Source organism: Pagrus pagrus (genome assembly GCF_965226575.1).
Source record: "Pagrus pagrus genome assembly, chromosome: 23".
Classification (NCBI taxonomy): domain Eukaryota; kingdom Metazoa; phylum Chordata; class Actinopteri; order Spariformes; family Sparidae; genus Pagrus; species Pagrus pagrus.
In genome coordinates, this window is record NC_140205.1 from 17,118,468 (window position 1) to 17,146,456 (window position 27,989).

At 39.9% G+C, this 27,989-nt stretch overlaps 2 protein-coding genes across 2 annotated transcripts; both read left to right on the forward strand.

Annotated features, from left to right (window-relative positions):
• The first annotated feature begins 612 nt into the window (after positions 1-612).
• On the forward strand, positions 613-5,217 carry nudt5 (nudix (nucleoside diphosphate linked moiety X)-type motif 5). Its single transcript, XM_084345504.1, has 9 exons — positions 613-688; positions 995-1,068; positions 2,444-2,511; positions 2,596-2,648; positions 2,757-2,864; positions 3,114-3,209; positions 3,317-3,418; positions 3,889-3,942; positions 4,041-5,217. Exons 2-9 carry the CDS (start codon positions 1,012-1,014, stop codon positions 4,148-4,150), a joined length of 648 nt encoding a protein of 215 aa, XP_084201630.1. The 5' UTR covers positions 613-688; positions 995-1,011; the 3' UTR covers positions 4,151-5,217.
• A 486-nt stretch (positions 5,218-5,703) lies between these two features.
• On the forward strand, positions 5,704-27,987 carry fbxo18 (F-box DNA helicase 1). Its single transcript, XM_084345470.1, has 21 exons — positions 5,704-6,070; positions 6,622-6,789; positions 7,323-7,915; positions 8,128-8,264; positions 9,032-9,179; positions 9,271-9,452; positions 9,535-9,609; positions 11,024-11,115; positions 13,086-13,254; positions 14,824-15,043; positions 15,158-15,245; positions 15,341-15,436; positions 15,521-15,657; positions 18,650-18,746; positions 18,869-19,035; positions 19,379-19,466; positions 19,575-19,772; positions 21,485-21,610; positions 21,891-21,997; positions 26,778-26,912; positions 27,390-27,987. The coding sequence occupies exons 1-21, from the start codon at positions 6,052-6,054 to the stop codon at positions 27,549-27,551; spliced, it is 3,204 nt and encodes a 1,067-aa protein (XP_084201596.1). The 5' UTR covers positions 5,704-6,051; the 3' UTR covers positions 27,552-27,987.
• Positions 27,988-27,989: the final 2 nt, after the last annotated feature.

Below are 27,989 nucleotides of genomic sequence, written 5' to 3' on the forward strand. Positions count from 1 at the left end.
GGCGCCGCATTCTCACTTGACGCGGCGTCATTTTGAGGGAATATTACTCCTCAGTTTTCACTGTTATTAATGGACTTAATTCCCATTATTAAACCGCCGAGGCTTTATTGTTAGATTTACATAATAAAATTGTGTTTTCAGAGGTCGGACTTCTTATGGAGGTGCACATGTAGGCGGGGTCGATGCAACACCCGCTGACTTGAGACATAGATCGTTTATCCAAATGGGCTACCACTCCTTTATTGGCATGAAAGTTTCAAGAAACAATTTTCCCACCGCGTCATGGTGCAGAAATCAGTACAATACATGAAACAGTAATATGATCAGTTCATAATTTAAAAAGGATCAAAATAAACTTTTTAAAAAGTACAGGCGTAACGTTAGTCTTCATTTTCACAAAATACTAACCATATTTACTTACCTTAAATCAAAGTATTACAATTAGTTGGAATGGAATGAGTATAATTCCAAAAGAATTGCGCATGTTACTATGTCATTGAATTTCTACTTTAAAAATATGATAGAAATGACTCCGAAAAATAACATTTTGTTATGTTTTTTCCATTTTACTGGGGACAAAACTTGACTCCGGTGACGTTTGCGGTACCCGGAAGTAGTGTCAGAGTGACTCCTCATTCATTCTATGCCATCTCTTCTAGTCAGTACCTACACACCGTTTGGATTTCACGTGAGTTAAGTTTAATTATTTCCATTTTAAATGATTGTTTAAAGTTTAAATTGTGCGAGCTCTCAACCCTCGTAGCAGTGTTAAGTGTAAATCAGCTAGCTACCGTAAAATAAACAAAAAAACGAGCTGATAAGCCAAATGTCGAAATATGCAGCTAATTGAGCAACTCATGATCAGAAGCGACCAGTCTGGTCCGCATTAAAATGGTGGTTCTCTGTATTTTGTTTAAATTCTCAGCCGAGCTCTTGGTGGACAGTGTTAATTTGTTATTTAAAGCTTTTTGACTCGACTGTTATTCATTTCCAGTTGTCCGGATACTGAAAATGAGCAACTCAGGGGATCCTAAAGCGGTGACTACTGCACACATAGTGAAAGAAGAGGTACGTTTGTTGTTTTTAGGGTTTTAATAAATGATGTCCAGACAGAAACTCCATGACAGCTGCTTTAAAATACCCCACATTAACTCTGACTTGAAGCCGAAATCTCCACTCACAGTTTCAGTAACATGACCTGCAAAATGTAGTCGAGTTAACACAACAGAACATCAGTAAACCACAAGACACACAAAGACATGTTTTAAAGCAGGGATTTTGTACAGGTCTGCCTCATAACTCAGTTTAAAGTAATAGTTTCATCGTGGTATTACATTATAGCTGCGATGAACTGAACCATTGTCAGTGTACAATAATGCAACACAAACATGCTCAGTGTCCTTCCAGTTGTTACTGTGGAGCCATGTTGGGTCCTTGAATTTGAGGGGAATCAGGCCTGGAAAGTCCTTGAAAGGTCCTTGAATATTATTTTAAAGCAGGTGTGGGAACCCTGCTTATTTATCACTACACATACTAGGTTTTCCAAAAAACTATACCTGCTCCAAGTGGATACAGAAGTACATAACATGTCATGTTACAACAAAATATCCTTTACCAAGTACAACGCTTCATCTTAACCCTTCAATTAATAAAAGAAAAAAAAAGCAGGAGGTTCTATGTTCTTTCGTCGTAATTTTCCAAAACACAGGATTATATTAGTCTCCTCCATGAAGAATCCTGACTATATATATCAATAAAACAACCTTAGACACCTCTCTGATGTATTACATTTGATCAACTTGCATCAAACAGGGTGTCTGCAGGTCCTTAAAAAGTCTGAAATTCTGCTTTATGAATACTAGGCATTTAAAAGTAATTAAATATTCAATGCATTTCAATTCAAAACTTTATTGCAGACTCACGGTCCAGATAACCGACGAGACATTCCATAAAATAAATTGCATACAAAATCACAATTAAAGACCCTAGTTTAAACACATTATACATTAGTGTTGATGAAGGTTCTCAGTCACCCAGGTCATGGTAATTCTAAGTGCTGTAACGTAGGCAACTGGACTTGTTTCAAGAAACTGAAACAATTTCTTCAAACAGCTTGGAAAGTACTGACTCCTGCAGCAACAAACATTTCACTTTAAGTGTCTGATACTTGTAGACCTCAAACTTTCAGCTTGCTGAGTGTGTGTTCTCAAATTTAGATATATCACAATTAAAAAAAATTGGCCCTTAGATTCAAAGTTTTTGAGATTATGACATCAAATTATTGTATTGCAAAAATAACCACATAAGTGCTTCTTTGTAAGACAATTCCCACTCTTGTAGTTTGGTAAGATTAGTAGAGCAGCAGCTCAGACTGTAATAAGTCTTTAAAGAGTCGTGTTCGGTGCCATAGATCAGCCTGGTTCTTTTCCTTTTTGTCTTGCAGCTCATTGCATCAGGAAAATGGGTGAAGCTGGAGAAGACGACGTACGTGGACCCTGCTGGAAACACCAGGTACTGTTCCGTCTTCAACTGACATGGATTATCATTTGCACAAGTATCCTGCGCACAGTTTCACCTTCTGATTTCATCCACCAGAACCTGGGAGACTGCAAAAAGGACGACGAGACAAACCAACACAGAGGCAGATGGTGAGCATCTATGTACTTTTTGTTTTCCTGTTAGCTCGTCAGTGGAGGTTGCGCTGACAGTAAGGTCGGATTTTGAGCTTAACTGGCTGTAACACACTTTTCCTGCAGGTGTTGGAATCATCGCGCTGCTGAAACGGACACTCCACAAAGACTGTGTGGTGATGGTGAAGCAGTTTCGTCCCCCTATGGGATGCTACACTCTGGAGTTTCCTGCAGGTCAGAAAGTGGTTTTTTTTAATACATTCCTCAAACATCCTTTAAAACTTCTCATTTTCAGTCCAGAGTTTCAACAAAACAAACCTTTTAATTTGAACTTTTCATGTGGTAAAGTTTTGTTTTTTAGTCTCAAAAACACCTGACATCTCATTCTTCTTCCCACATAATGGAGCTGTTGGGACTTTTGCAAACTCTCGATGCCACATCTGTGTATTCTGACACTTCTAACATTGTGTCTGCTGTGCTCAGGGTTGATCGACGAGGGTGAAAGCGCAGAGGCTGCTGCCTTGAGGGAGCTTAAAGAAGAAACCGGCTACAAAGGGGAAGTAGTCGGAGTCACTCCAGGTATCGTCACACAAAGACGTATTGTACATTTGATTGCATTAGCTGCCATTGTAGGTTGTATCCTATCTACTGAGTGTCTAGTATTAATGTTATTGTTTGGATCGCAGTGACCTGTCTGGACCCCGGTCTGTCCAACTGCACCACCCAGATCATCATGGTCAACATCAACGGAGATGATATGGAGAATATCAACCCAACACAACAGCTCGGTGAGCAGACTCACTCCTTTATACACTCCATCTTAAGATTTATTATGCCTCATTTTGAGTTTATATGGAGCTTGAATATGTTACTAGTCATATCATTCTTATTACTTTCGTTAGATGATACATTGTTCTAGAAAACAACATTTTTGTAATTTAAGACAATTTTATGCCACTGATGTAATGGTCTAATGGACTTGATGTAATACAAGTCTAGGGATAAGTGTAAAATCTAATTACTGAAATCAATTAATATACAACCCCGACCCCAAAAAAGTTGGGACACTGAAAATGTTAATGTATTTTAAGAATACATTTGTGTGTAATATAAAAACCTGTCTTATGTCCTGGCTAATCTTGCTCTCCTCTGTTCCTCTGCAGGTGATGGAGGTGAGTTATGTTTCTTATTATATCAAAAATAATCCTTTTCCCTCATAAAGCAACTCCTCACACAAACCTTTATCCTCTCTTTCCAGAATTCGTTGAAGTCATCCTCCTGCCTCTCGATGAATTCCAGATGAAAATAGACGGTGAGGCTTAATGTTTTCCACAGAGTGGTGTTAGTATGTGAGCATCGAGACCACCCCAAAAACGCTGACTTAACTCTCTGTTCATTCTTTTCCCGCAGATCTGCTGAAGAAAGAAAAAATCGTGGTGGACTCTAAAGTGTACATCTTCGCCATGGGGATGGCTCAGGCCTTCTTTAAGCCGAGGGAGCTGCCCATCCTGAAGCAGTGAAGAGGAATGCTCAGGAGGAGGAAGTAGTCTTTGCTGTTACATAGGGCTCATGCACAGGACTGGAAAATCTGGAAATGTATTGGAAAGCAAATTGAAGTGTTCGAAATTATATGAAGAAATTGTATGAGAAGTCGCGTCATGGTTTTAGACCTGATGTGACCTCATATTTTAATATTTGTTTCTATGAAGTGCAATGATCATCCATAGAGCTAGAGTTGAAATACCAGTATGTGTAAATCACGCTAAAAAATCTTGAAATCAAAGCCTTGAAAAAGATTAACTGAGCCTCTGAATCAGCCCTGTTCACACTACATGTCCTGGACCACTCTTTGTACTCAGCAAGGTGAGGCCTGAAACACCTGGTGGCCAATCGTCGACTGCATTTCAGGCTTTAGTCTTGTATGCCTTATGTGACAAATAGTCATTTTCAGGTTTTTATGAGATTACGAAAGGATGCTATTTTTTGTAATTTTTATGTAGTGATTGTACGACATTCCTTTCCACGTGCTAACATACTGTTTCCCAGACTTAAGGGCAGAAAAATCAGCCTCTTGGTGATCTACAATGTAGTTAATTCTTGCTTCATTTACTTTTTTATTTTCTTATTTTTCTCTTCGATAACCTCTGAGGGAAATAATAGACTTTGGAGACAGTGTATCAGACTTTTTTGCACTAACATTTAACATGATCCATCAATCCACAGAAAACCAGAGAGCAGTCGGAGCATTAAATTCTACAAGCTCACATCCTTCCTCTGGATTTTGTCTAAAGACATCTTTAAACTTACTTTAGAGGAGCCATTAATTACAAAATACGTCATGCACTGTGGTAATAGTTACAGATGGTAATTGGCTTAGTATATTAACAACAGTGTTAACAACATGAGGGGGGATTTATCTTTGTCTTTGTAACTCAACTGTAATGTTCATCAGAGGTACTGTATTGATAATTAAGAGGAAATGACTGATGCTGTGCCTCCAATCTCATTATGGTGCAATTAACTGGAAATGTACTTAACCTAACCCCTAGAAATGACTGACCAATGAATAAAAGTGATACTACCTTTGCTCTTGCCTCAGTCTGTGTTTCTGCCTCAATCAACTGAAAGTATAAGTTTATTGAAGTTTATTTATCCTATGAATAGCTTTAGTGATAATTCTCTGTATGTTTATCACTACAAGTGACACCTTACAGTCACTCTATATTGTTTTTTTTGTGTTGAATCTTTAAATGATTAAGAAATTAGATGGAGCACACTTTACATCAACATGCATACATTGTGAGTTAGTGTGTCCTCCATGCAGGACATATTACCTTTATATTGTATACCATTAATTTTCAATGGAAAGACACGTTTTTAAACTCAGCAATAATTGTGTGCTGTGATAAAGTTAAAATTCATGTAATTAAATAAAGTAACGTTCATATAAAAGCACTTATGTGGTTTTCTACCTACAAACTGCCACACACTCCAGTCCTCTTGGTTCAGTAAAGTACCCATAAGCTAGTTCACCAACCGCTAATAAAATCAAAGAAGAAGAAGAAGAGCCGACCAATAAGGTGGCTAGTAATTATGCTTGAAACAAAGCTAGGCACTTGCCAACAACGGAGCGTATCTGACGACACAGCAAATACAAAAACAAGTCAAAATTAACTGGAGTTAGTTTGATGACATTAACTGTAGAGGCGTACTTGAGTTTTGGGTCAGGTTTGTGGTTGCAGACATAAGCGGAAAGTGATGTTAGCAAGTGTAAATAAGCTAGCAACAGTCGTTGTTTACTAAAGGCTCAACGTTGGTAGTTAGCTAACGCTAGCTTAGTTTGAACGGATACATAGCAAAACAAACCCTTAACGTTAAGTTACATAGTTTTGTTAATAAGACGTATGAGCTGGACACGACGATGGAAGTGGCTGTTAAAGGTAAGTTAATTATCAGGCTAATAGCTAAGTCTGTCTCAGCCACCAAAGAAGGTAAACATAACGAAGTGCTTCATACTTTATTCAACTATGACGTCACTTTATGTAGCTAGCTAGGCAAAGTAGTATGCTCTTTTGCATTTGAGTTGAATACTGGTAACTTTTTCATAGCCATAAAAGAACAACACCTGAACTCTTTTCTTGTCAGGGTGCAAATGCCTTCTGCACTACTTTTAGACTATAATAGGACTCTCAGTTTGAGCTCATATTACAATACATAGGTCTGCTGTTGCCTGAGGTAAAATCCACCTCTGTTGAGTCAAGAGGGGGCAACAACGTCTTATAAAAGGATAGGTCTGGATGGTAATGAGTCAAAAACGATAATATGTAGTATAAAACTGGTTTGTTTGTTTAACCTCAGCATGGTAAGGATTGAATAGTGTCATTATCATTATAGATAGTAAAACTAAAGAATGACTGACATTATGTAAGGTCAATCCCAATACAGTGGTTTGTCTCGTGCTGACATGACTGAATGTTGTGTTGTTTCCTAGGGAAGGTCAAAAGGAAACACCTAAACGCAGTGGAATGTGATGAGCTTGGACAAAGTGCAGAGGGAACTGATGCCCTCACCCAGCCCCAAACCGTCAACAGTGGGCTGGGAAACCGCAACCCCAACCGGGGGCTATACCCCAGGACACCCACCAAGCGACGGAAGTGTGGTAATCTGCTGTAAAAACATTATGCTAGAAAACAGGGCTGCGACTAACGAGTGTTTTCATTATCGATTAATCTGTTGATCATTTTCACGATTCATCAATTAGTAGTTTGGTTTGTAAAATGTAAGAAAATGTAGAAAAATGTTAATCAGTGTTTCCTAAAGCTCAAGAGGACATCCTCAAATGTCTTGTTTTGTACACAACCTAAAGACATTCACTTCACTGTCATAGAGGAGTAAAGAAACCAGAAAATATGGGAATTTGGGAATTATGGGAATATTTTTTTTTCTTTAAAAAATGCTTAAGCCAATTAATTGATTATCAAAATAATTGGTCATTACTTTAATAGTTTATTACCAACCAATTACTTGATTATTTGTTGAGACTCCACTAGAAACTTTTTAAAGGAACACTGAAACAGACAAAGCAGCATCTGTGCATGAAAGTGTCATTATTATTTTTGCCCAGCCTTTGGTAGGAAATCCTAAAATGAATGTCAGACTCTGAATCTTCTCTCTCACTCCTTATATCAACAGCATCTGCCTCAGGAAGTCCCTCCGGGCAACAGAAGAGCATCAACAACTTCTTCTCTGTGACAGGAGTCCTCAGATCCAGTCCGCACAAATCCCCCCAGCCCTGCTCGTCAACACACACAAATAGACTCAATGGAGAACTTTTTCCCAAAGAAGGGCCAAAGCTTGCGAAAGAGGAGGATGAGGAGGATGATGATGTCAGCTTTTTATCATTTGCAATGCCGGAAGATCCTGAGGTGGAGGAGGACGAGGTTGACGATGTAAGCCTGTTAGCTGCCGCGATGCTGCCAGAGCCTGAGATGAAGCGGGAGGAGGCATCGCTTGATTATCTGGAGGGAATGACAGCAGAGATGTTTTGGGGCGATGACGAATTTGACACTGACATTCGCAAAGAGGATGAGGAGGTGGAGGCCCTTCCTGACACCCACTATGGGCTCCTGGGTAGTAACAAGGACCTACAGGAGCCCCAGGGCTGCATAGATGACCTTCCAGAGGAGGTGCTGAGACAAGTGCTGTGCCAGGTCCCTGCCCGGGACCTCTACCGCAGTGTCAGCATGGTCTGCCAACGCTGGAGGAACATTGTCCAAGACCCCAAGGTTAAACAAACCACAGTAGCATTAAGTTATTTTTTAAGCATGGGGTGGGGGGTTATGTCAGAGTTAGGTGACATTATCTTAGTAGAAGTAATGGAACAAAAGCAGAGGGAGTGTGAACTTGCTGCAGAAATACATTCACGCAGATTCTTCAGGTTTCTTCTTCAAGTGTTTGAGAGATAAATATGGGTGTGTATTTGTTTTTCTGTTTACAGTTTGTCCCCTTCAAGAAACAATACTTCCGCTACATGATGAGGGAAAACGCTACAGTGCTGGAGATCCTCGGCATCCTGAAGAAGAGTCGCATAACAAATCCAGCGTTAACAATGCACAGCATACGACACCTCGTTGTGTAAGTCTACATTTCCTCAGTAAGGGACAGTCCTGTAACAATATTACATTAAGAAGAGGCTCTCTGTTTGTTGTGGCAGATACGATAAACGATGACTTCTATATGTGGTAATCTTACAAATTTAACTAATTTGAACATGTGCTTGTTTCTAGTAGGCCTGCAACTCTGACTATTTTCATTGTCGATGAATCTGTCGATTATTTTCTCGATTTGTTTGGTCCATAAAATGTCCCCAAAACCCAAGATGACATCCTCGAATGTCCTGTTTTGTCCACAACCCAAAGATATTCAGCTTACTGTCATAGAGGAGTTTAAAATAACTGAAAATATTCAAATTTAAGAAGCTGGAGAAGAGACGGCCAAAGATGCAAAATTAGCCATTCAGAACCAGTTGTCATGTGTCTGTCTGCATTTGAATGAAGACAAAGAGGTCGGATGTTGACAGAGACAAATATGGAAATTGTCACATATAGATAAATACCAAATGGACATTAAAACTTCCAAATCAAAAGCTCAGACTGATCTTCTTAATTATAGCAACACAAAGCTGTTTAGTATTTGGGTTAAGTATCAAGTAGAGACAACTTTAACTTTTTTTCATTTAAATGTGAAACTTTTTTCTGATCTCAGTTTCACTCAGAACTTCAGTTAAATGATTAGATATTGTCATATACAATGACCAGTAATGTTTAAAGTATGGGAATGTTGGCAGATTTAAAATGCTCTGTGTGGTAATGTATGTCCTTTTCTGTGTGTGTTTTGCTCAGTTTAATGGCCCAGCATAATTTGGGAGAGCGGGTGAGGCCGGAGGACGTTCTGGAGTGTGTTAAGAAACATCGCCTTTTTCCTCATGCGGAGGCCTCGATAAGATTACGTATTCCTGACATTAAGAAGTCCTTTAACCTTGGCTTGGAGGTATGACTCGCACAGATGCACAAAGAAGAAAGTGTAGGGTGCACATGATCACCGTGGAAGTTTTCACATCATCTGTCTCTCCGGTCTGCAGGGTCCCAACCCGTACGCAGCCATGGCCATCATACTGATCCTCAGTGAGAGTGTTGGAGACGTGCAAGCCTTGGTGTCTCTGCTCACCGGCTGCATGTCAGACACCGCCATCACAGAGTACCTCAGTCACATGGCCATGATGCTGCTTGCCTTAGAGAGGAGCAACATCCAGATCAGTGACAGGTACGAGCTTCAAGTGTCACCACCTTTGAATCCCACAATATTCTTCTCAGCTTCACTACAATTCTCTTTTCTGTCTCTCCAGGTTGCATTACAACATCTACTACGTTCTTCACCTGATGGAGAACGGCCCCTTTTCTGTCAGCTCCGGTGAGAGCGGGTGAGGAACAAACACATTAGCCTGACTGATGTACATGAAGAATAAGTACAGCCTGCTTTGTTTCTAGAGATATACCGGGAATATTTTTTTTCTTCTTTATTTTCCTTCCGCCTTACCGATTCCAAAAAAAATATTTATGTCTGTTTCAGTCCCACCGCCACATGCTCTCAATGTGTGTTTGTGTTTAGCTGAGAGGTTGTGTCCTTTCGTGTATGAGAGCGGAGACTCCTCTCCTCATAAAACATGATTGCACAGATGCGACATCCTCAGTAGATGAGCGACTTCGGAAAACCACCGGTGGCTGTGACTTGAGAAGTGCGCAGTAAGCAGTGAGAAGTGCTACATTTCCCGTTAAACATTTACAGTTGAAAAAATATAGAAAGTTTTACTCTAAGGTAATATTAAACCAATACATAGATTACATTGAGGCATGTGATTTAGAGACATTTTCCCTCTTAAAATATTTCGTTGAAACAAAACATTTACTGTATGTCAATAGTAAAAAATACATTAAACATCATTACATGCCTTTTATAACTTTACACCGAAGGTGTCAATAAACATAAAATGATAAATAAGGTCTAATGATTCTTGATTACTGAAGTTCTGATCAGTTCAGAATATATGTTGTTTTAAATGTTAATAGATATTTACAGACTGTAAATCAGACTGCCTAATCTACTTTACAATAATTAATTCCCTGTTTACAATCGGGAAGGCGAACTCATTGAAATATGCAATGATTAAGATCAGTGAACATGATGGAATAGTAGCATCAGAATTTGCCAGAAGTTTGGGCTTTTTTGTTTTTATGTTCAAAATTATTCTACAGGGGGGCCATGCCCCTGGACCCCCTAGCTGACTACTTTTTCGCACTGGCTGATTACTCCACGTCCTTGTGGAAAGCCCTGACTTATCCTATGTATTATGTTATGTATGTGCTTGAAGTTACACAAGTCGCTTGCCATAGATGTAAATCGACCACTTGTGCAGTAAAAGTTCTCCATCAGTGTGCAGGACACTGTTGGGAAATTGCAGAGTTCTGTTTCTAATAAATAAATAATCTGGAATCAGACTGGTGCATAGACTTGCGTCCTCGCAGATACCCAAACCAGCATTTAAGGTGGTATCAGTGGCATTTCTGATACTGGTATCAGTATTGGAACAACCCTATTTGTTATTCACCCTTAATTTCTTCATGAGGATAGACCCACTTTCTGATCTAGTGCATTGGTTCTCAAACTCTTTCTGCCTCGATTCAGAGCCATGAACTTCTTCAGTTTGTTTGAATAGCAGGTCAAGTGACTGTTGACAACTCCGTCAGCCCTTAAGCCAACTGGAAGTGGGGAGGTTTGGCCTGCTGACAATGACCATTTTGCGTGTGTGTGTGTCTGTGTGTCTGTGTGTCTACTAGGGGACCTCAGATTCACCTCACATGTGAACAGCAGCAGATCCTCAGCCACGACATCCAGCCAGATCACGTGGTCAAGATCGTGGCTTTTGCAGGTACATCAACACCATTCTATAAAACCATTTTATTTTCATCACGGACAGACTAAAATGAAATTAAGACCAAGTAAAAGACAATCCCAAATGTCAGTGTGAATGTTGCATTATCATTATGTGTCTAGTCTCACACTCACAGCATTTACATCAGAATGTAAAAAACATTTACAGGTGCGGGCAAAAGTTTACATACACTTGTATGAAAATGTATATCGTGGCAGTCTTTGCTTCCAATGATTTCTACAGCTCTGATTTTTCTGTGATGGAATGAGAGGAACACAAACTACTTTTTCACAAAAAACATTCATGAAGTCTGGCTCAATTAATGAATTTATTATAGGTCTTCTGAAAATGTGACCAAATCTGCTTGCTCAAAAATATACATGCAGTAACTTGAATGATGATTTTTTGGTGATTATAGAAAATGTTTTTTGTAGCATGGCCTCTTAACTTCTTCTGAGTGATTCTGATCGATAATGGCTGATGACTTTTCTGGGCCCATTTTAATAGGGCTTTTTTGATACACCCATTAGACTTAGCCACCCACAAGCACTACAATGGGAAAGTCTAAGGAGCTCAGCATTGATTGAACAAGTCAGGAATGTCACTTGGAGCCATTTCAAAGCAGTTACAGGTCCCAATATCAGCTGTGCAAGTATAAAGTTCATTGCACGGTTGTGTCACTGCCACTATCAGGAAGAAAACACACACTCACCTGCTGCTGAGAGAAAACTGGTCAGGATGGTCAAAGGTCAACCAAAAACCACCAAAAGCAAGTCTGCAATGAATTAGAAGCTGCTGGAAGACAGGTGTCAGTGTCCACAGTCAAGTGTGTTTTGCATCAACATGAGCTGCGAGGCTGCTGTGCAAGAAAGAAGCCGTTGATCCAGACTCGGCACCTTAAAGCTCGACTGAAGTTTGCTGAGTTGTTTGGCCACAGTGAGCAGCAATATGTTTGGAGGAGAGAAGGTGAGGCCTTTAACTCCAAGAACACCATACTTACTGTCAAGCATGGTGGTGGCTGTTTTGCTGCCAGTAGATCTGGTTCTCTAAAGAAAGTAAATGGCATAATGAAGGAGGATTATCTCCAAATTCTTCAGGAAAACCTAAAATCATCAGCAGAAGATTGGCTCTTGGGTGCAGTTTGGTGTTCCAACAGGACAATGATCCCAAACACACATCAAAAGTGGTAGAGGAATGGCTAAATCACGCTAGAATTGAGGTTTTGGAATGGCCTTCACAAGTCCTGACTTGAGGACTACAAGAAGCGGACTACAAGAGGACTACAAGAAGCTTGTGGATGGCTATCAAAAGCACCTAATTGAGGTGAAAATGGCCGAGGGACATCTAGCTAAATATTGAAATTATTGTATGTATATTTTTGAGCCAGCAGTTTTGGTCACACTTTCAGAAGACCCATAATAAATTCAGATTTGAAGCAAACTTAATGAATGTTTTTTGTGACAAAGTAGTTTGTGTTCCACTCACAGAAATATGAGAGTTGCAGAAGTCGTTGGAACTGAAGACTGCCATGATATAAATTTAATTTACAAGAGTATGTAAACTTTTGACTGTGACTGTAATTGCATCCTCATGCAGTGAATATGTTTAATAGTGAAACTAGTTTAAAGGTGAAGTGTTTGTGTCACCACCAGGGAGCATCCTTTTCTAGATTTTCTCAGGGACCTGAAGGGTTTATACATTATACACATATAGGCGATGTCTGAGTTCCAGTTCGCCTCTGTATTTAATGAAGAACGCATTTAGTACTACAATGTGCAACATGTTTTGTTTGGTTTCATGATATCTGTAATTTGGGTAGGTTGTTTCTTTTAAACTCTTCCTAATCTTTGCAATTGCATGTTACTCTAAAAATTGTGTTTTATTTTGAAGGTGGATGATCAGTTTTATGAGTGTTGCAATCAGGAATCATAGTGTCACAGCTGAATGGACGGTGATGTGTGCTACAGGTACAGGGAAGACCACCACGTTGGTGAAGTATGCTGAGCAGCGGCCACACCTCCGCTTCCTGTATGTGGCCTTCAACAAGTCAGTGGCCAGCGAGGCGCAGCGCCGCTTCCCCAGCAATGTGGCCTGCAAAACTGTCCACTCACTGGCCTTCAATGAGGTTGGGAGGAGGTGAGAAGTTTCCCCTCAGATTTTCTCAGAGACAGTCAAACATGAAATATAAATACCAAGTGTGGACAAAAAGAGGCAGCTGTGGCAAATATGTTTTTGTTTAGTTAACTACTTGAATATCAAAGCGGTAATGTCAAATGTGCAATGTGTAGTTCATTATTTAGTTTATACTGATCTTGAGCGCCAAGATAAGTGCTGTTGACAGGAAGTTGTGCTGCTCAGTTCAGTTATAACAACTGTGAAGACGTATTCTGAGCCAGTCAGGGTCTAATACACAGCATCCCAGACATGAAGGAGGGAAGCATGTAACTCTTTAAAAGCGTGCGTGTTGATCAAATGTCCGCGTCAACTGTAAACGGGAAAAGGTAGAGGAAAATTAAGGCAACAAACTTAAATCAAATGCTAAGTTAGAAGATCCATCTGGAAGATTGGACTTTGAATTTTCAATTCTGTTAACTCCAGATCAATAGTATTTAAAACCTGTAAGCTGTATTCAAAGGGTAAGTGTTTATAGAAAATGAATGGATAGTGAGTTTTATCATCATTAAAGTTCCCCCTCACAGATTACATTGTTTAAGTTTTGATCAGAGCAGTAAACTTTTCAGAGACGCGTAATATTAGAATCAAAGAAGAACTTCTGGAAGATTTTAACATGATGGCAAATGTAGCATGTTAAAAAGATGTTGAACTGTGGTTCTGTGTAGTATAATTTAATGAATTATGAAAACAGTCAGACATTTTGTTAATCTATTATTTGACTGGACTTGTACATTGTAAGTTTTGAAAGTAATAACTACATCATTGAAACAATCTACTGAAACTGAGTTTATTTTAGACTGAAAGACTATGTATATAACTAATGAGATTTGTCACACGTCACTGTTGACATGCTTTGGTGGCGATTTGGCATATCTCACTGTGTTTCTGTCTATAGATACATGCGTCATGATGAGTGATGATGAGTCATAAAATGTTAAATGATAATTTGTGCATGTGCTTAACACAGATTTCAAACACCTTGACGCACATATTTATGGATGCATGCCTCTCCCTAACCCAGAACTGCAAGTCTGAAAATCTCTGCCCTGTGTTCGTAGAGTCACAAACTCACTCAATTGATAACACAATAAATTATTGTTATCGATGCCAATTTTGTGGACTAACAATGGCAAAGATGTACATTGATTCAATAACTCAAAATATATTTTGAGTTTGTGGAAAAAGTGGCGAGTGTGAGTCTATGGTAATTAAGCATTATACGTCGATGGAACATCGCCCACTGTCTGCTTATCTGTTTTCTGCCCACGAAGCTTGACGTGTGTTTGACCATCAGGCCAATCTGCTCTCTCTGGGTGACTAACCTCGTCCACAGTAACTCGTCATTGTGTCGAGATGTATATCAGTTTTCTAAAACCACATCCGTTGAAGGTCTATCTGAAGTTCCTAAGTTTTGACTTTGAATTTTCACTCCTGTTAACTCCAGATCAATAGTATTTCAAATCTGTAAGCTGTATTCAAAGGATAAGGATTCAAAGGATTGTTTCTCTTCTGTTTTCTTCCATGTGGCAGCTACCATTTATGTAAGAAGCTGACCTTCAACCTGAAGCCATTCACCATCAACTCTGTTCTGCCTAAAGGCCGCGGCGGCTATATCAAAGCCAAAGTGGTGACCACAACTCTCAACACCTTCATGTCTTCTGCTGATGACTCAATAACGACCAGACACGTCCCCAGTTATCGTGATACAAAAAAGGGCAGAAGGCTGCTTCTGGATGAGAATGAAAAGCCTGTATGGACACATAAATGTATATTTAGTACCCGTAGTGTGGGAAAAAAATAAAATATAAGTATAAGCACCACAAAGTGACTTTTAAACTGTATGTCTTTTATTGTGAAATCCTAGCTTTTTGTCGAGGAAGCGACAGACATCTGGCAAAAGATGAAGAACCTGAACGAGACAAAACAGGAGGCGTATTACATGACCCATGATGGTACGTCGGCTGTGAATTAGTGAAATGAATCAATAATAAATAAGTAGTTCTAATATTAGAGGCAATGCTGCACAGATGAACTTTTTCATTCCCAGGTTACTTAAAGTTGTGGCAGCTCCAAACCCCAAAGCCCCAGCTGTCTGACGACTACGATGTCCTCTTCATCGATGAGGCCCAGGACTGCACTCCAGGTAGTGATGCAGGATTATGGAAATGTATTTATCGTGCTTATTTTGCTTGTGATGGTGATGGTGTCTTTGTGTCTTCCCTCACAGCCATCATGGATGTGCTTATGTCTCAGCGCTGTGGAAAAGTCTTGGTTGGAGATCCTCATCAGCAGATCTACACCTTCAAAGGAGCGGTCAATGCCCTGAACATAGTGGACCACACACACATCTACTACCTAACACAGGTATTGGAAATTTCACCCTCAAATAGACAAACATTTGCAAAGAAGCTGTTACGGGTAGTAAGGTCAAAATTTGAAGGAGACATCCTTTCTCTTTCTGCAATTAATGAGTTTTATGTAGGACTGACCCAAATGCTTTTAAGCCTTTACCGTTGTAATTGAGTTTTTTAAGAGGAAACGGACGTTTTATTTGCACCAAAAAAGAGGCAAAAGACTCAATAAGAGTGTTCACTCACTTGTCAAGTTGACTTTTGAGACCTTGGAGGCAGAATAGGGGGAACTGACAGTGGCTGATGTCTCCCCTTCCTGTCCTCGTCTTTCAATAGACTTTGACACTGAACTTTCAAAGCTCTAAAAATGGTTTTCAGGAGAACTCTTGTTTTGGGCATGCCCCACTCCAATGAATATATAAAAAGTGTCACATATTGCATTACCGCTCTGCAGGGAGAAACCACATTTGACTGCATTTCCAGCTTTATTGCAACACTGTTGATACACCTTATTGGAAGCCTTTGAATAATATATGCCACTGCTAATGCTGCTACTGCTACAGTATATTCACAATCATTTGGGTTATTTAAATAAACTTCCACAACAACATGTCCATGGTGTCAAATAGATAAGCATCAAGTTTTTATTATTTCATTTTCTTTCTTTTTTTTTAACAACCATATACAACCATACATCTCGTAAGCATATTGCGGACAGCGTAAAAAAGGGAAAAAATATAGTAAAAATGTGAGCTATTGTCCCGCCCTTGTCCCACCCATACCTCCCTTATCCCTCTGGCTTACCCCCTTCCCCTCCCCTTGCTGGATTCAGTCATATCTGAACATAAAAAAGGAATACATAGCAAATAATTTGACTAATTAATACAGGAGAATTGTATCCCTCCCTCCCTCTCCTCTTTAACTAATAAATAACAAAAGAATGCACAGGTAAAAGAAAATAATGATAATAATCATGAGACAAAGGTGATCCCATCAGTTCACACTGCTAGTAGTATCTTCCCAAATAGGTGTGCTTACACACCTACATACTAAATACAGGTACACGTCCATTCACACAAATCCATATGCAAGGAATTACCTAAACCTTTATATCTTCATACATATATGGGAGATTAAACCTTATTGACCAACCAGTTTCATCTATGTAGCTTAAGTCTAGCCTTCTCAATTGCCCTAGACAGGACCTCAATATTGCTTGCTATAGCCCCATCCATCGAGCCATAGAGAGTTCTAGAGAAATAATGTCATACAATAGGGCACTCCATTGAGAGATATTGAGTGCGTGTGGTGGTTTCCACCTCTGTGTTAGCATTTTTTTTGCTGCTGTCAGGCCAAAAAATAGTAGTCTTCTCTGAGTGAACTAAAGCAGTAATTGAGAGTCATCATTTAACAGCAGAACAATTGGGTTACACGGGATATTGACCCCAAATATATCTCCCATCAGGGATGTTACTTGAGACCAAAAAAGCTCCACATCCGGACATTGCCACATCAAATGAAAATAAGTTCCTATTTGTCTACGATTACACAAGGGGCAGATGGGAGTGGAGCAGAGGTGAAGTTGACAACGTTTCCGGGGGGTGAGATCGAATCTATGAATACATTTGTAATGGATCATTTGATGATTGAAATTCCGTGACGTAATGTTTCCCCATACTCTCTTCCAGTCAGTAACTTGGTTAAATTCCTTCAAGTCAACATTCCATACTTCGGTCACCCCCAGTGTATGACTTTTAGCTTCTTGCATTTTTTGGTATAGAATGGATACCAGACCTCTGAATTTAGATTTAATGCCTAAAGGCTTAAGAAGGGGATGTTCAGGAAGAGAAATATTACATGGAACTCCATGAGCTAAGATAGCATTTCTCAGTTGTAACTAAAAGTAAAAAGATGATCTGGGTAAATTATATGTGCTCTTAAGATCCTTATATGACCTTAGTCCTCTGCCATCTATAACATGAGATAGAATGTGAATACCAGAATTAGACCATGAAGGATAAATAATTGGTTTCCTCTCCAAGCATAGTAAATTATTTCAAAAGCCATTGGTGTCTGAGTGTGCCACTGCATCTCCCAATTACCTAATTTCACCACTTGATGCCAGATTTGTATAGAGTGGGCAATTATAGGGCCAAATTTTGATTGGCAGTATCTGGAGGGTAAACCACAAAAAATTAAGTCTTCCGATTTGTAAGGGAAAACAATACCACATTCCATCTGGAGCCACGAAGGGTTCGAGTCTTGGGAAAGCCAGTTTCTTAGAGGGCGGAGCATATATGACAAATAATATAAATTAAAATTGGGCAACCCAAATCCCCCTGACTGTTTGCCCTGTTGAAGTATCGTGCTTTTAAGTCTAGGTCGTTTTCCTGACCACAGAAATTTTGATACAAGACTCTGAATCTTGTTCCAATAGCGGGCAGGTGAAGGTAAGGGCAACATACTAGATAAAAAATTAATCTTAGGTAAGACCATCATATTAACAACTGATATTCAGCTACATAATGCCACACTACAAAAGCCTATGGGTTCCAGTGTAAACCACAGGAAATTCCACTCAAGATGGTCAAACGCCTTTTCCGCATCAGTAGATAATACTGCATGTAGGGAACACAGATTAGGTGCAGCGTGTGGTGCAGCGTGTATAATATGCAGTAGTAGATGATGAGCAAAACTAGAACGTATATACATTATAGATATTCCTCTGGAATCAACTCAGGAGTTATCTCCAGTATCTACTGAGGATGAAAGTCCATAAATCAATTCAAAACTTATTGTAAAAAATTAAAAAGTCCTAAACACAAGGTGTGGGGTTTTTTTGTCAACTTTTTAAAACCTTCTGATGATGAAGAAGGAAGATAACGTTGCATGTAGAGACAAAACAGGAGAGAAGTAGTCACAAATAGATGGTCTTGTGTTAAACTCTCAGCAGTTCAGTGTTGGTCAGAAAAATTAACCTCCCTGCTACTTTTGTCTTTGTCCAGAGCTTCAGGTTCGGTGCTGAGATCGCCTATGTGGGTGCCACCCTCCTCAAAGTGTGTAAGAACGTGCAGAAGATTCTAGTGGGAGGAAAGCAAAAAGGTAAACACAGCAAATGGTTTCCTTTTACTTAAAAAACGGATAGTGTGCTTTAAAAATACACATGATTTTAATGCCCTAGAAGTTGATGTAATATGAAAATATGACTATTGTCCATTCTGTAGGTGGCGTGTCTGACGAGACTGTGGACAGTGTCAAAGCAGCTATGAGGACGGGGGTCAGTAATTGTCGGGGGAAGATGGCCATCTTGTCAAGATGCAATCTCAGTGTGTTCAGCGAAGCCGTCCGGCTCACCGACGCCAACCCGCGCTGCAAGGTTCACTTCATAGGAGTGAGTGTATAAACATATATAACATACTCACAGACGCACTAAGGCCCAGCTCACTGTTTCCTTCCGTGCATGTTTATGTTAAAATGAGATAGCTGGCTGATAGCCGTAGTTTCATATTTAAATCACAAATATGAGAGTGATATATACTGCTACTATTGCTGTATTTAAAATTTTTAATCCTGCCTTTAAGAAATACCTACTGTTATTGTCCAAAGGATTTCAGCCCTAATATAAAGAGAGTCTGGGATGGAACAATCAATATTTGAAAATGTTTGAACGTCTTTTTGTCATTTGGAAACTTAAGTGCAGAGGTAACATTTAAATTCAAAAACTCTTCCTTCAGGGTGTCAGCGGTATCGGCCTGAATAGGATCCTGGATGTCTGGCAGCTGATGCAGTCAGGGGACGCATCCAGAGGCCAAAAACCAAAATGTGAGATTCATACAAATGCATTTATATTTCCCCTGTAAGTTGTTGCCTTAAAAAAAAAAAACACTTGCATTGTGACATTACTGTATATTGATTTAACTCCGCCTTCAGTCATCAGGGATCCTATTATTCGCTTCTTCGCTAAGAAAAGTGAGACGCATCCCTTCTGGGCCCTGAAAAAGTACGCCGAGGAGACTGAGGACAGGGAGCTGGAGGCCAAACTCAGCATTGTTGAAAAATACGGAAGTCGCATCCCCGAACTGGTAAAGCGCCTGGAAAGGTGCTTTGAATATGACTTTAACCAAGCAGGTATGCAAAACATCTTAAATTGATTACTTTCTAGGCACTGCACAGAAATGACAAACAAAATGAAATGTTAGATATCAAGTAGAAGTCAAGTAATTGTTGCTTTGTGAATGTACTGTTAGCTAAAGTGTTTATGTCTAATATACTGTGTCCAACCACTGTCAGGTCTCGGCCCAAAACCTGCCAGTAAAGTTGACGTCCATGTTCTTGAATCTGCATCTTTAAAGGAACATTTCATTAGTGTAACTGCTGACTGCTGCTAACTGTAGCTGCTAGCTGTTAGCTAGTTTGCTCAGTTAGCAATGTTGCTTACAGTCTGGACTGGGAGTTTGGACCTCCGGGAAAGTGTTGGTGTTTTCACCACTAGCACAGGAGCTTTGGACCAGGACGGGTCAAGGCTAGCTAGTTAGCATGCTAACTTCAGTAGATATCTCTAAATCTTTGAATGTTTTCAACATTATTTTTTATCAATTCATCTATTGATTATTTTTTGGATTACTAATTAGTTTATCTAATCTAACAATTTTTTTTACTCGATTAATATCACAACGAATTTACCCAAAATAACATTTTAAAACTTGTCATTTATATTTCAATGTTTTACTCAATCATCTTCAATCATCAACAAACAAATATGACAAACTATGCACTGCAGGGCATTATTCCCCAACAAAAAATTTCCCAGTCTTAACTGGTAATCGTGTAATCCATATATATATATTATGTTTGGCTGGGGACAAAAAACAACTAGTCGTAGTAACTAGTAACCAGCATTTTTAACCAACTGTGGCAGAGGCATGACTGGGGATCATAAGCAGAGTAGAACTGGTCAGTAGCAGGGCGTGTTAGTTAGCATGGATAAATACTACAGAGGGAACACAACAGACATTTCTCTGTGTAGCGTTAAGTTTCACTTTCGGCTCATCCATGTTGTTTACTGTTATTTTTAATCCGTCAGTGAGGACAAACAATCACTAGCAGGACCAGCATGCCAGTAGCACAACAACATAGCGGCAGTATTTACAGTATGTAATTGATTATGTTGACGCGTCGCACAAGCCCTACATGTTGCACCTTTAAGGGTTAAGGTTGGTCTATACTAGTGTTGTCAAAAATGTTGATATTTTGATACATATAAATGATTTTGAATATTTTAAATTATTTCAATGCTCATTTTCCACAGTATCAATACACGCATACCAGCTGAGCTTTCTCACTCTCTCTTCTCAGAGTGACACACACACCACTACAGTTCCAAACCGCCTCCCCTTGCTTGTCTGACAATGGTCAGAAGTGAATTAACGTAGATGCTGTTGTGCTTAACACACAGTACACAAGCCTTTTTATATTTATCTTTTAATAAAAATGAAAAAAATTACGCCCTCAATGTTTTTCCAAGTGGGATCGAATATCAGTACTTTTCAAGGTATTGTACTGAGGTTAGAAATTTGTATGGTATAGTAAAAACACTACTCTATGCCTTTGTTACTGTTAGCAGTCTCATGTAAATACTCAGTCTGTCTCTCAGTATTTTCGGACTTCCCCAACCTCAAGCCCAATTGCTCCTACTGACTAAGTAAATCATATCGTTGTTGGAAACCTTCAAATATGCCGCAATCTTCCCTCTGGGATTTTAGTAATACAGTATATTTCATATTAAGTAATTCTGGCAAAACCCTCGACTCAGTTATACTTTGTTTACTGTTTCATTCCAGACTTCGTTGTGGGAACCGTCCACAAGGCTAAAGGTCTGGAGTTCGACACTGTGGTGGTCTCTGATGACTTTTCCAAGGTTCCCTCTTCGAGACACCAGCTGGACGACGATATCGACTTCTCGTTCTGTATGTAACTTTGGGCAGACCTGTCTTTCTTGTTTTTTCTACATATATTTTACATTGGTTAAAACTCTTATCCCATACACGATGAACTGTATACAGTCGGTTTCCACAGACTAATTGCCTCTCAAGGTTTCTCTTCTGTTTGTTAGTAAGTTCTAATGTCAGAGGGCTGAGAGTAAAGCTAGAGTAATAATTGGTCCATACCAAGGATCTGATAAACTGATCAGTAGCTAAGGTAGTCTGAAAAGTGGTGAATATTTGAATTATTTTCTTCCCTGCTCAGCTAACATCCCTGACGATGAGTGGAACCTGCTGTATGTTGCGGTGACCCGTGCCAAGACCACACTGATAATCACTAAGACCATCCGCCGCATCCTCACAATGGCTGGGGTAAGACATGATCACACAATGCCCCTCACTCCTTACCCTTAAGACTTATGTAGGTTCAGTTATGTCTTTTCATCCAGTCTCTCCTCTGTTTAAATCTCTAAAGCTCAGCCTTCTGGTATTATTGTAGCCGGGTGGAATTGACGCATTATTTTATTTGACCCACAGTGTTTAACTGCTGCTAACTCTTCATCCGCGTATGTTGTTCACACACACTCACATGTACATACTGTAACCGGGTGGAACTGACGCAGGTGTGTGGTCTAGTCGGACCTGTGAATCAGTACACATGGGTTGATTATGAGATAAAAGGAAATTGTTGGCAACCCGTGCGGGCATTTCTCGGCTTTGTCTTTCCCGCGGAGGGCTGGCATGCTGCCTGTTGTGTGCTCCGTGGGTGAAGAAAGTGGCTGACTGGGACGGCGGTGAGTAGAAGTTAAAGGGGAACTACCGTTTCTTACAACCTGGACCTTATTTCTAGCATAAAATACGATCATTTACTCACCCAGATAACTTTGGTGTCATTTGGAGTCGTTCGGACGAAATTAGATCCAGTGGAGCGCCGCGTATATCCATATAATGCGAGTGATCGGGGCACTGAAGCGCAGCCTCTATATAACGTATTATCTGCTGCGAAACTAGTTCATTTCACCAATATTTTGTATGATGCGCTAGTGCTATTCCCCTCTGAGTCCGGGGTTTGCTGTTATCAACATCCGGGGTGACCTCTGACCTGGTTGATGTCATCTCTGAAAGCCGCGCACACCCGCGACAGCCGGCTTGTTTACCTGTAGTTTGCTACTGCTAGTTTTTTGCAACATGGCTGAATATTTTTCCGATTCTGAGGTGGTGGGCGATGACTTTGTTTATGATGGACGTCCTTACCGTTTTGAGCCCGAGTACACAGATGAGGAGCTCGTTGAAAGGAGGATGCGGAGGCAGAGAGAGGAACAGCTGACCAAAGAACAACAAACGGCTGCGGCTAGGCTAAACGGCTAGGTCAACCTACAGATCCCGGATGTTGATAACGGGCAACTCAGAGGGGAATAGCACTAGCGTATCATAACAAAATATTGGTGAAATGAGCTAGTTACGCAGCAGATAATGCGTTATATAGAGGCTGCGCTTCAGTGCCCCGATCACTTACATTATATGGATATACGCCGCGCTCCACTTGATCTAATTTCGTCCGAACGACTCCAAATGACACCAAAGTTATCTGGGTGAGTAAATGATCGTATTTTATGCTAGAAATAAGGTCCAGCTTGTAAAAAACGGTAGTTCCCCTTTAACTCTGCGCAATAATGTTGCGGCATCCTGGGTGCGCTTCATAAGATTTGAATGAATGAATCTGTTCTCAGGAAGTCCCAGTGTCGGGGAGGCGTCTTGCCCTTGTGCGGCAGGTTGCATGGGCAGAGCGTCAGCATGAAATTTTTTGTGGGAAATCTGACTGTATCGTTGGTGGGTTTAATATATTAATTATATTTTCTATTGTGTTTTTCTTCTAACATATTATGTTGTTTTGTATGGGATTAATGATGTTTGGTTTGGTTTGCAGTTAGTGAGCCACTGCCATGGTGGTATTTATTTTTGTTTGCTGTTTTGATTTAAGTATTATTCTTTTTTGTATCAGTTCCACTTGTCCTGGGTGAAGGAAAACGGGAACCGACCTGTCTCTTTTTTGAATGAAAGATTTACATTTGCAAACTTACGCTGCTGTTTGTCTATATCTGCCTTAAACGGTGTTGAAACTTGTGGTCTGTGGCAACAGGGTGCTACATTATGAAGTCAACAACACCTCCACCAACATGCGATTTTCTTTGTCCGTCTTCTCACGAAGCTGTCAGGATGTTATGGCGAGTTAAGGGGAAGTCAATCTTCTGTCTGATCTGATCTAACTTTTCTCACCATTAATCATTTCCAGTTTCACTTCCTGTCCATAAACGCAGATGTGCTGTTGTTTAAGTCAGAAATGTCATAAAAGCCTACAATTGGGTATTTTTTCAAGACTATAACTGAACTGGTTTTGATTGTTGTTTACATTTGATGGGTTATGATCCATACAAAATAACAATCTAAACCAGGATAGAAGAAACTGTTAATAGAATGTTGTTCTTTAGTTAGAAAAACTAAGGAAAGTCTTTGTCTCTGTGATCCAGTTTGTATCAGTAAATCAAACACAACTTGCTGTTTATTCTAAAATGTATCAACCAAGAGGCTATACTAAGCCTGGATTAGATAAAGTGCTTTCAGATAGCCAGATCCCAAGTTGGAATCCATTTGCTTCATAGCTCCACGCCCTCTCTTTAGTGACCTGATATGGCCAGGACCCAGCTGGTGTCCTGCTCTGTCAGGATTGTCTGGAAGACGTCCAGTGTACAGATGTGCTGATTCAAGGCAGAGAAAAAATCCCCCAAAAAGGAAGCGATAACCAAACTGAAGCCAAATATGTGGACACACCACTGTCTAGACTGTTATACAAGTTCTATGGATGATTTGCTGTTGTTGGCTATCTGTGCAGTGCAGAGGAAATGACACCCACCACTGCTGGTGCCGCACTAGTGAAATGGAAGTTGCTCTGTCGCCGTTTTAAAGATAAACATACAGGACAGAAGTTAGCTCCTCTCTTTCCCTACAACATTTCCCTGTGGAACAAGCTTGGAACATAAGCTGATGTGTTGGCGGCGACATAATGCTTAACTAACTTTAGTCCAGTTCTCCTCCAGATACTTTCAAGGGTTTTTTATTTTCACCAAATACCACATTATTTTCAGTCCTGTGCTTTTCATACTATGTCTGCTGAGGAAAAAAAAGACCTATGGAAAAAAGGGCTGCCACTAACATCATTTCGTAGATGACTAACTATCATCTACGAAATAACAGAAATAGTTTTTTCAGCAGCCGAAGGTTATGCAATCAAATTACTCATTTTAGTCAGCCAGCAGACCAAAGTAACTGGTTTTCTATAAATCCTTATATTTGAGGAGGTGGAGTCAGTGATTGTTTGGCAATTTTGCTCAAAAAATGACTAAAGCAACTAATTGATTATCACAATAGTAGTTAAAAAGTTTGCCACTGGACTGAAGGATTATTGAGCTACTGGTTCCGGTTCAACGTCCGAGTTTACCAAGTCTAAATGTAGGAGGAGTACTAGAGCTTGCAGGTTTCTGTAAACAGAACGCCTTCATATGTGATCTAAAGCCTGAACTCTATTTTTGGAACAATACCAATATAATGGGGTTAAAAATTCCAATATCAAGATATTGTCTGTTATAAACACATTTTATATAAATGATCTGATTAAATGTGGTAATCATAGACTAGTGACAAAAAGATAAAGGCAGGATATTTTACAGTTTAATAATAAACTTTATTGGCTCCAGGGCTGGACAATGCTGATGGTTCCACCAGGCAGCTCTTCCGCTCTACTCTGGTGAGAATACAAGTCTATTTTTGATGGAAGTGGGCAGAAGCCACGTTACATTGCACAGAGCAGATCTAGCCAGACAGGAAGTCAGAGATGTCCTATAGCATCTGGTCAATTTTCAATGTAAAACACCCTGTGCAGACTCAGGAACTCAACACAACAGGGTCAGGAATAATGACAATAAAACAGACAAAATACCGAACCATTTAACTACGTCGCCTGTGTAACCACGGTTAGGGCCCAAAAATCAAGGGAAATAACTAAAGAACTACACAGGCATGACGCCCTGCATGTAAAATGCTCCCAGTGGGGTATGAAGCGGTGTGGAGGACGGAACAAAACTGCATCACACACTCCAGGTCATGGACGTGTCACGTGTGCGGTGGAAACACAGCGCGATATGATCAGGTGTTGTTATGTGAAGTGGAAAAAGGCTGGTGTATGTTATGTCTTTGTGACCCACCTATTACAATTTTGGACTGAATTAATTAATTAATTAATTAATTAATTAATTTCAGAAATTGGCATTTTGTGAGATTTTGCACCCCCCACAGCTTCTGAGTGCAACACCACCTTCGTAAATACAAATCCCAGGTCACGCTGTGATCCTACCCTCTCACTGAAGTTACAGAAACACATTCACACTGTACCATCACACTGATTTTTGAAGCTGTCATCCGCCAGATGTGTGATCCCGTGTGATAAAGTCAGAACAATAAAGCACTGATACATTGCATCAGCATGACACGTAGACGGGCAGAATTTATCTTCCCCAGCTAATGCATTCCTGAATGAGGCCCTCCAGTTGGCCCATAAAACAGCTGCCGAGACTCAGACTGCAAAATCTTCCCAAAGGCAATAAACCTGTTCGGCTTGAGTTTGAACAGAGCATATTTGTAACTGTTGGTCGTGTAACTCTTGTTGGACTGAGGATTGCTTTTATAATATACTTTATAACTGGCTTCAAAAATTGTGCTCGCAAGGTCCAGAGACAGCTATCTTTAAATCTACTGATTGGATTCTGTTGATATTTTGTGTCCCTTATCAAAACAATTTCAAAGCAATCTTTTTTTCTTTTCTTTTTTTAAAGCATTTTTTTAACATGTTTTTTTGCCAGAATTCTTTGCTGTGTGTCTTGGCTTGTCAGAAACACCTCAGTTTACCTTAGGTTGTGTTTGAGTTGGCAATGTTGAGTAAGATTTTTTTAATTTTGTGCTGTGGAGCCGCCCTGCATATATAATGTAGAAAAATTGACATCTACAGTTCAAAAACGTTTACAAAAAACGAGCTTAAAATAAATGAAATTGTCTGCGGTGTGCTCTCTCTACCACATCATCAACTTCCTGTCATCTGCAGGAGTACTTCCTGAAGTCGGTGATGCCCAGCACCTTGCAGAAGGCGGGCGAGCCAATCCCGTGCACCATCACAGACTGTCCCAACTGCATCACACCTGGCTCAGCCTTCATCATGTGCAAACAACAGATGAAATATGTAAGAACATATCAAACTCCCACTAGAATAGAACAACCTAATGCAGTGCAACATTTAAAACGTCTTTAATGTTGATCATTTTAATTAAGAAATAAAAGTTTTGATGTTATTTCAAAGATGTAAATGTATTGTGTTGCAGAGACAAATGCTTACCAGCTAGCCTTGGCCCGTTCATAAAACCACCCCTAGCTCCCAGTCCCTACTGCTAGCTGCACAGATAGCTTAACTGTAACAGAAACTACAGTAAGCAGCAGTTAGCGGTTACTCTGGTGGTATGCTGCCCTCTATTTGTTTGGAGTATGAAATCGAGAGGCGGCTAATCCTTACTTATTGCACCTTTTTAATTAGCCAGTTAACTTTTTGTAAAGATTGTACAAGGAAAAGTCTAAAAACAATGGCTATTTTTTGAAACTTCCAGCTGTGATTCCCTCTGAGACGTTGCTTGCTCTGGTTTTTATGTCCTTTCTTTTTGTTTAGACGGACGACGTGTCTGACGGCGGCCCATTGTGTGAGAGGTGTGTGTGGACTCGCATCGGGTCAACTGCCTTCCTCATGACTGACGATGTGCTCTCGATGGCTGAAATCCCACGAAGACTCGGCCCAGTGGGCCACCACATGATGTTCCTGGCACTTTTTTAACGCTACTCGACTTCGAGGACCTAAAATAAAACCGTCGTGTTGTATGGATGTTTGGAAAAAGACGTTCAGATCCCATTTTCAAACACCAATCAGAAGAATGCCAGGTCCCAGACAGAGACCCTAAAACAGACTTAAAACTACTGACAAGGTGTTCTTAATGTTCTTTGTACAGACATCACATTTGTGTTGTGACTGTTTTGTATTTTTGTTTTATGTGCATGTTTGCTGTTTGCATGTGTTTGCAATCAGATGATGTAATATCTGATTGAGATGTCCTTTATGAGCTATAGGCTGCTGATTTCCTTTATAGTGGCCATCAGCAGAGGACTGAGGTATAACTGGAGAACACAGTGATTGTGTGACAGTTTGAGTATATAAAAAAAAAAAGAAAACTTTTGGAAGTCTTTTGTACTTTTACTTAAACAACAAAACCACATT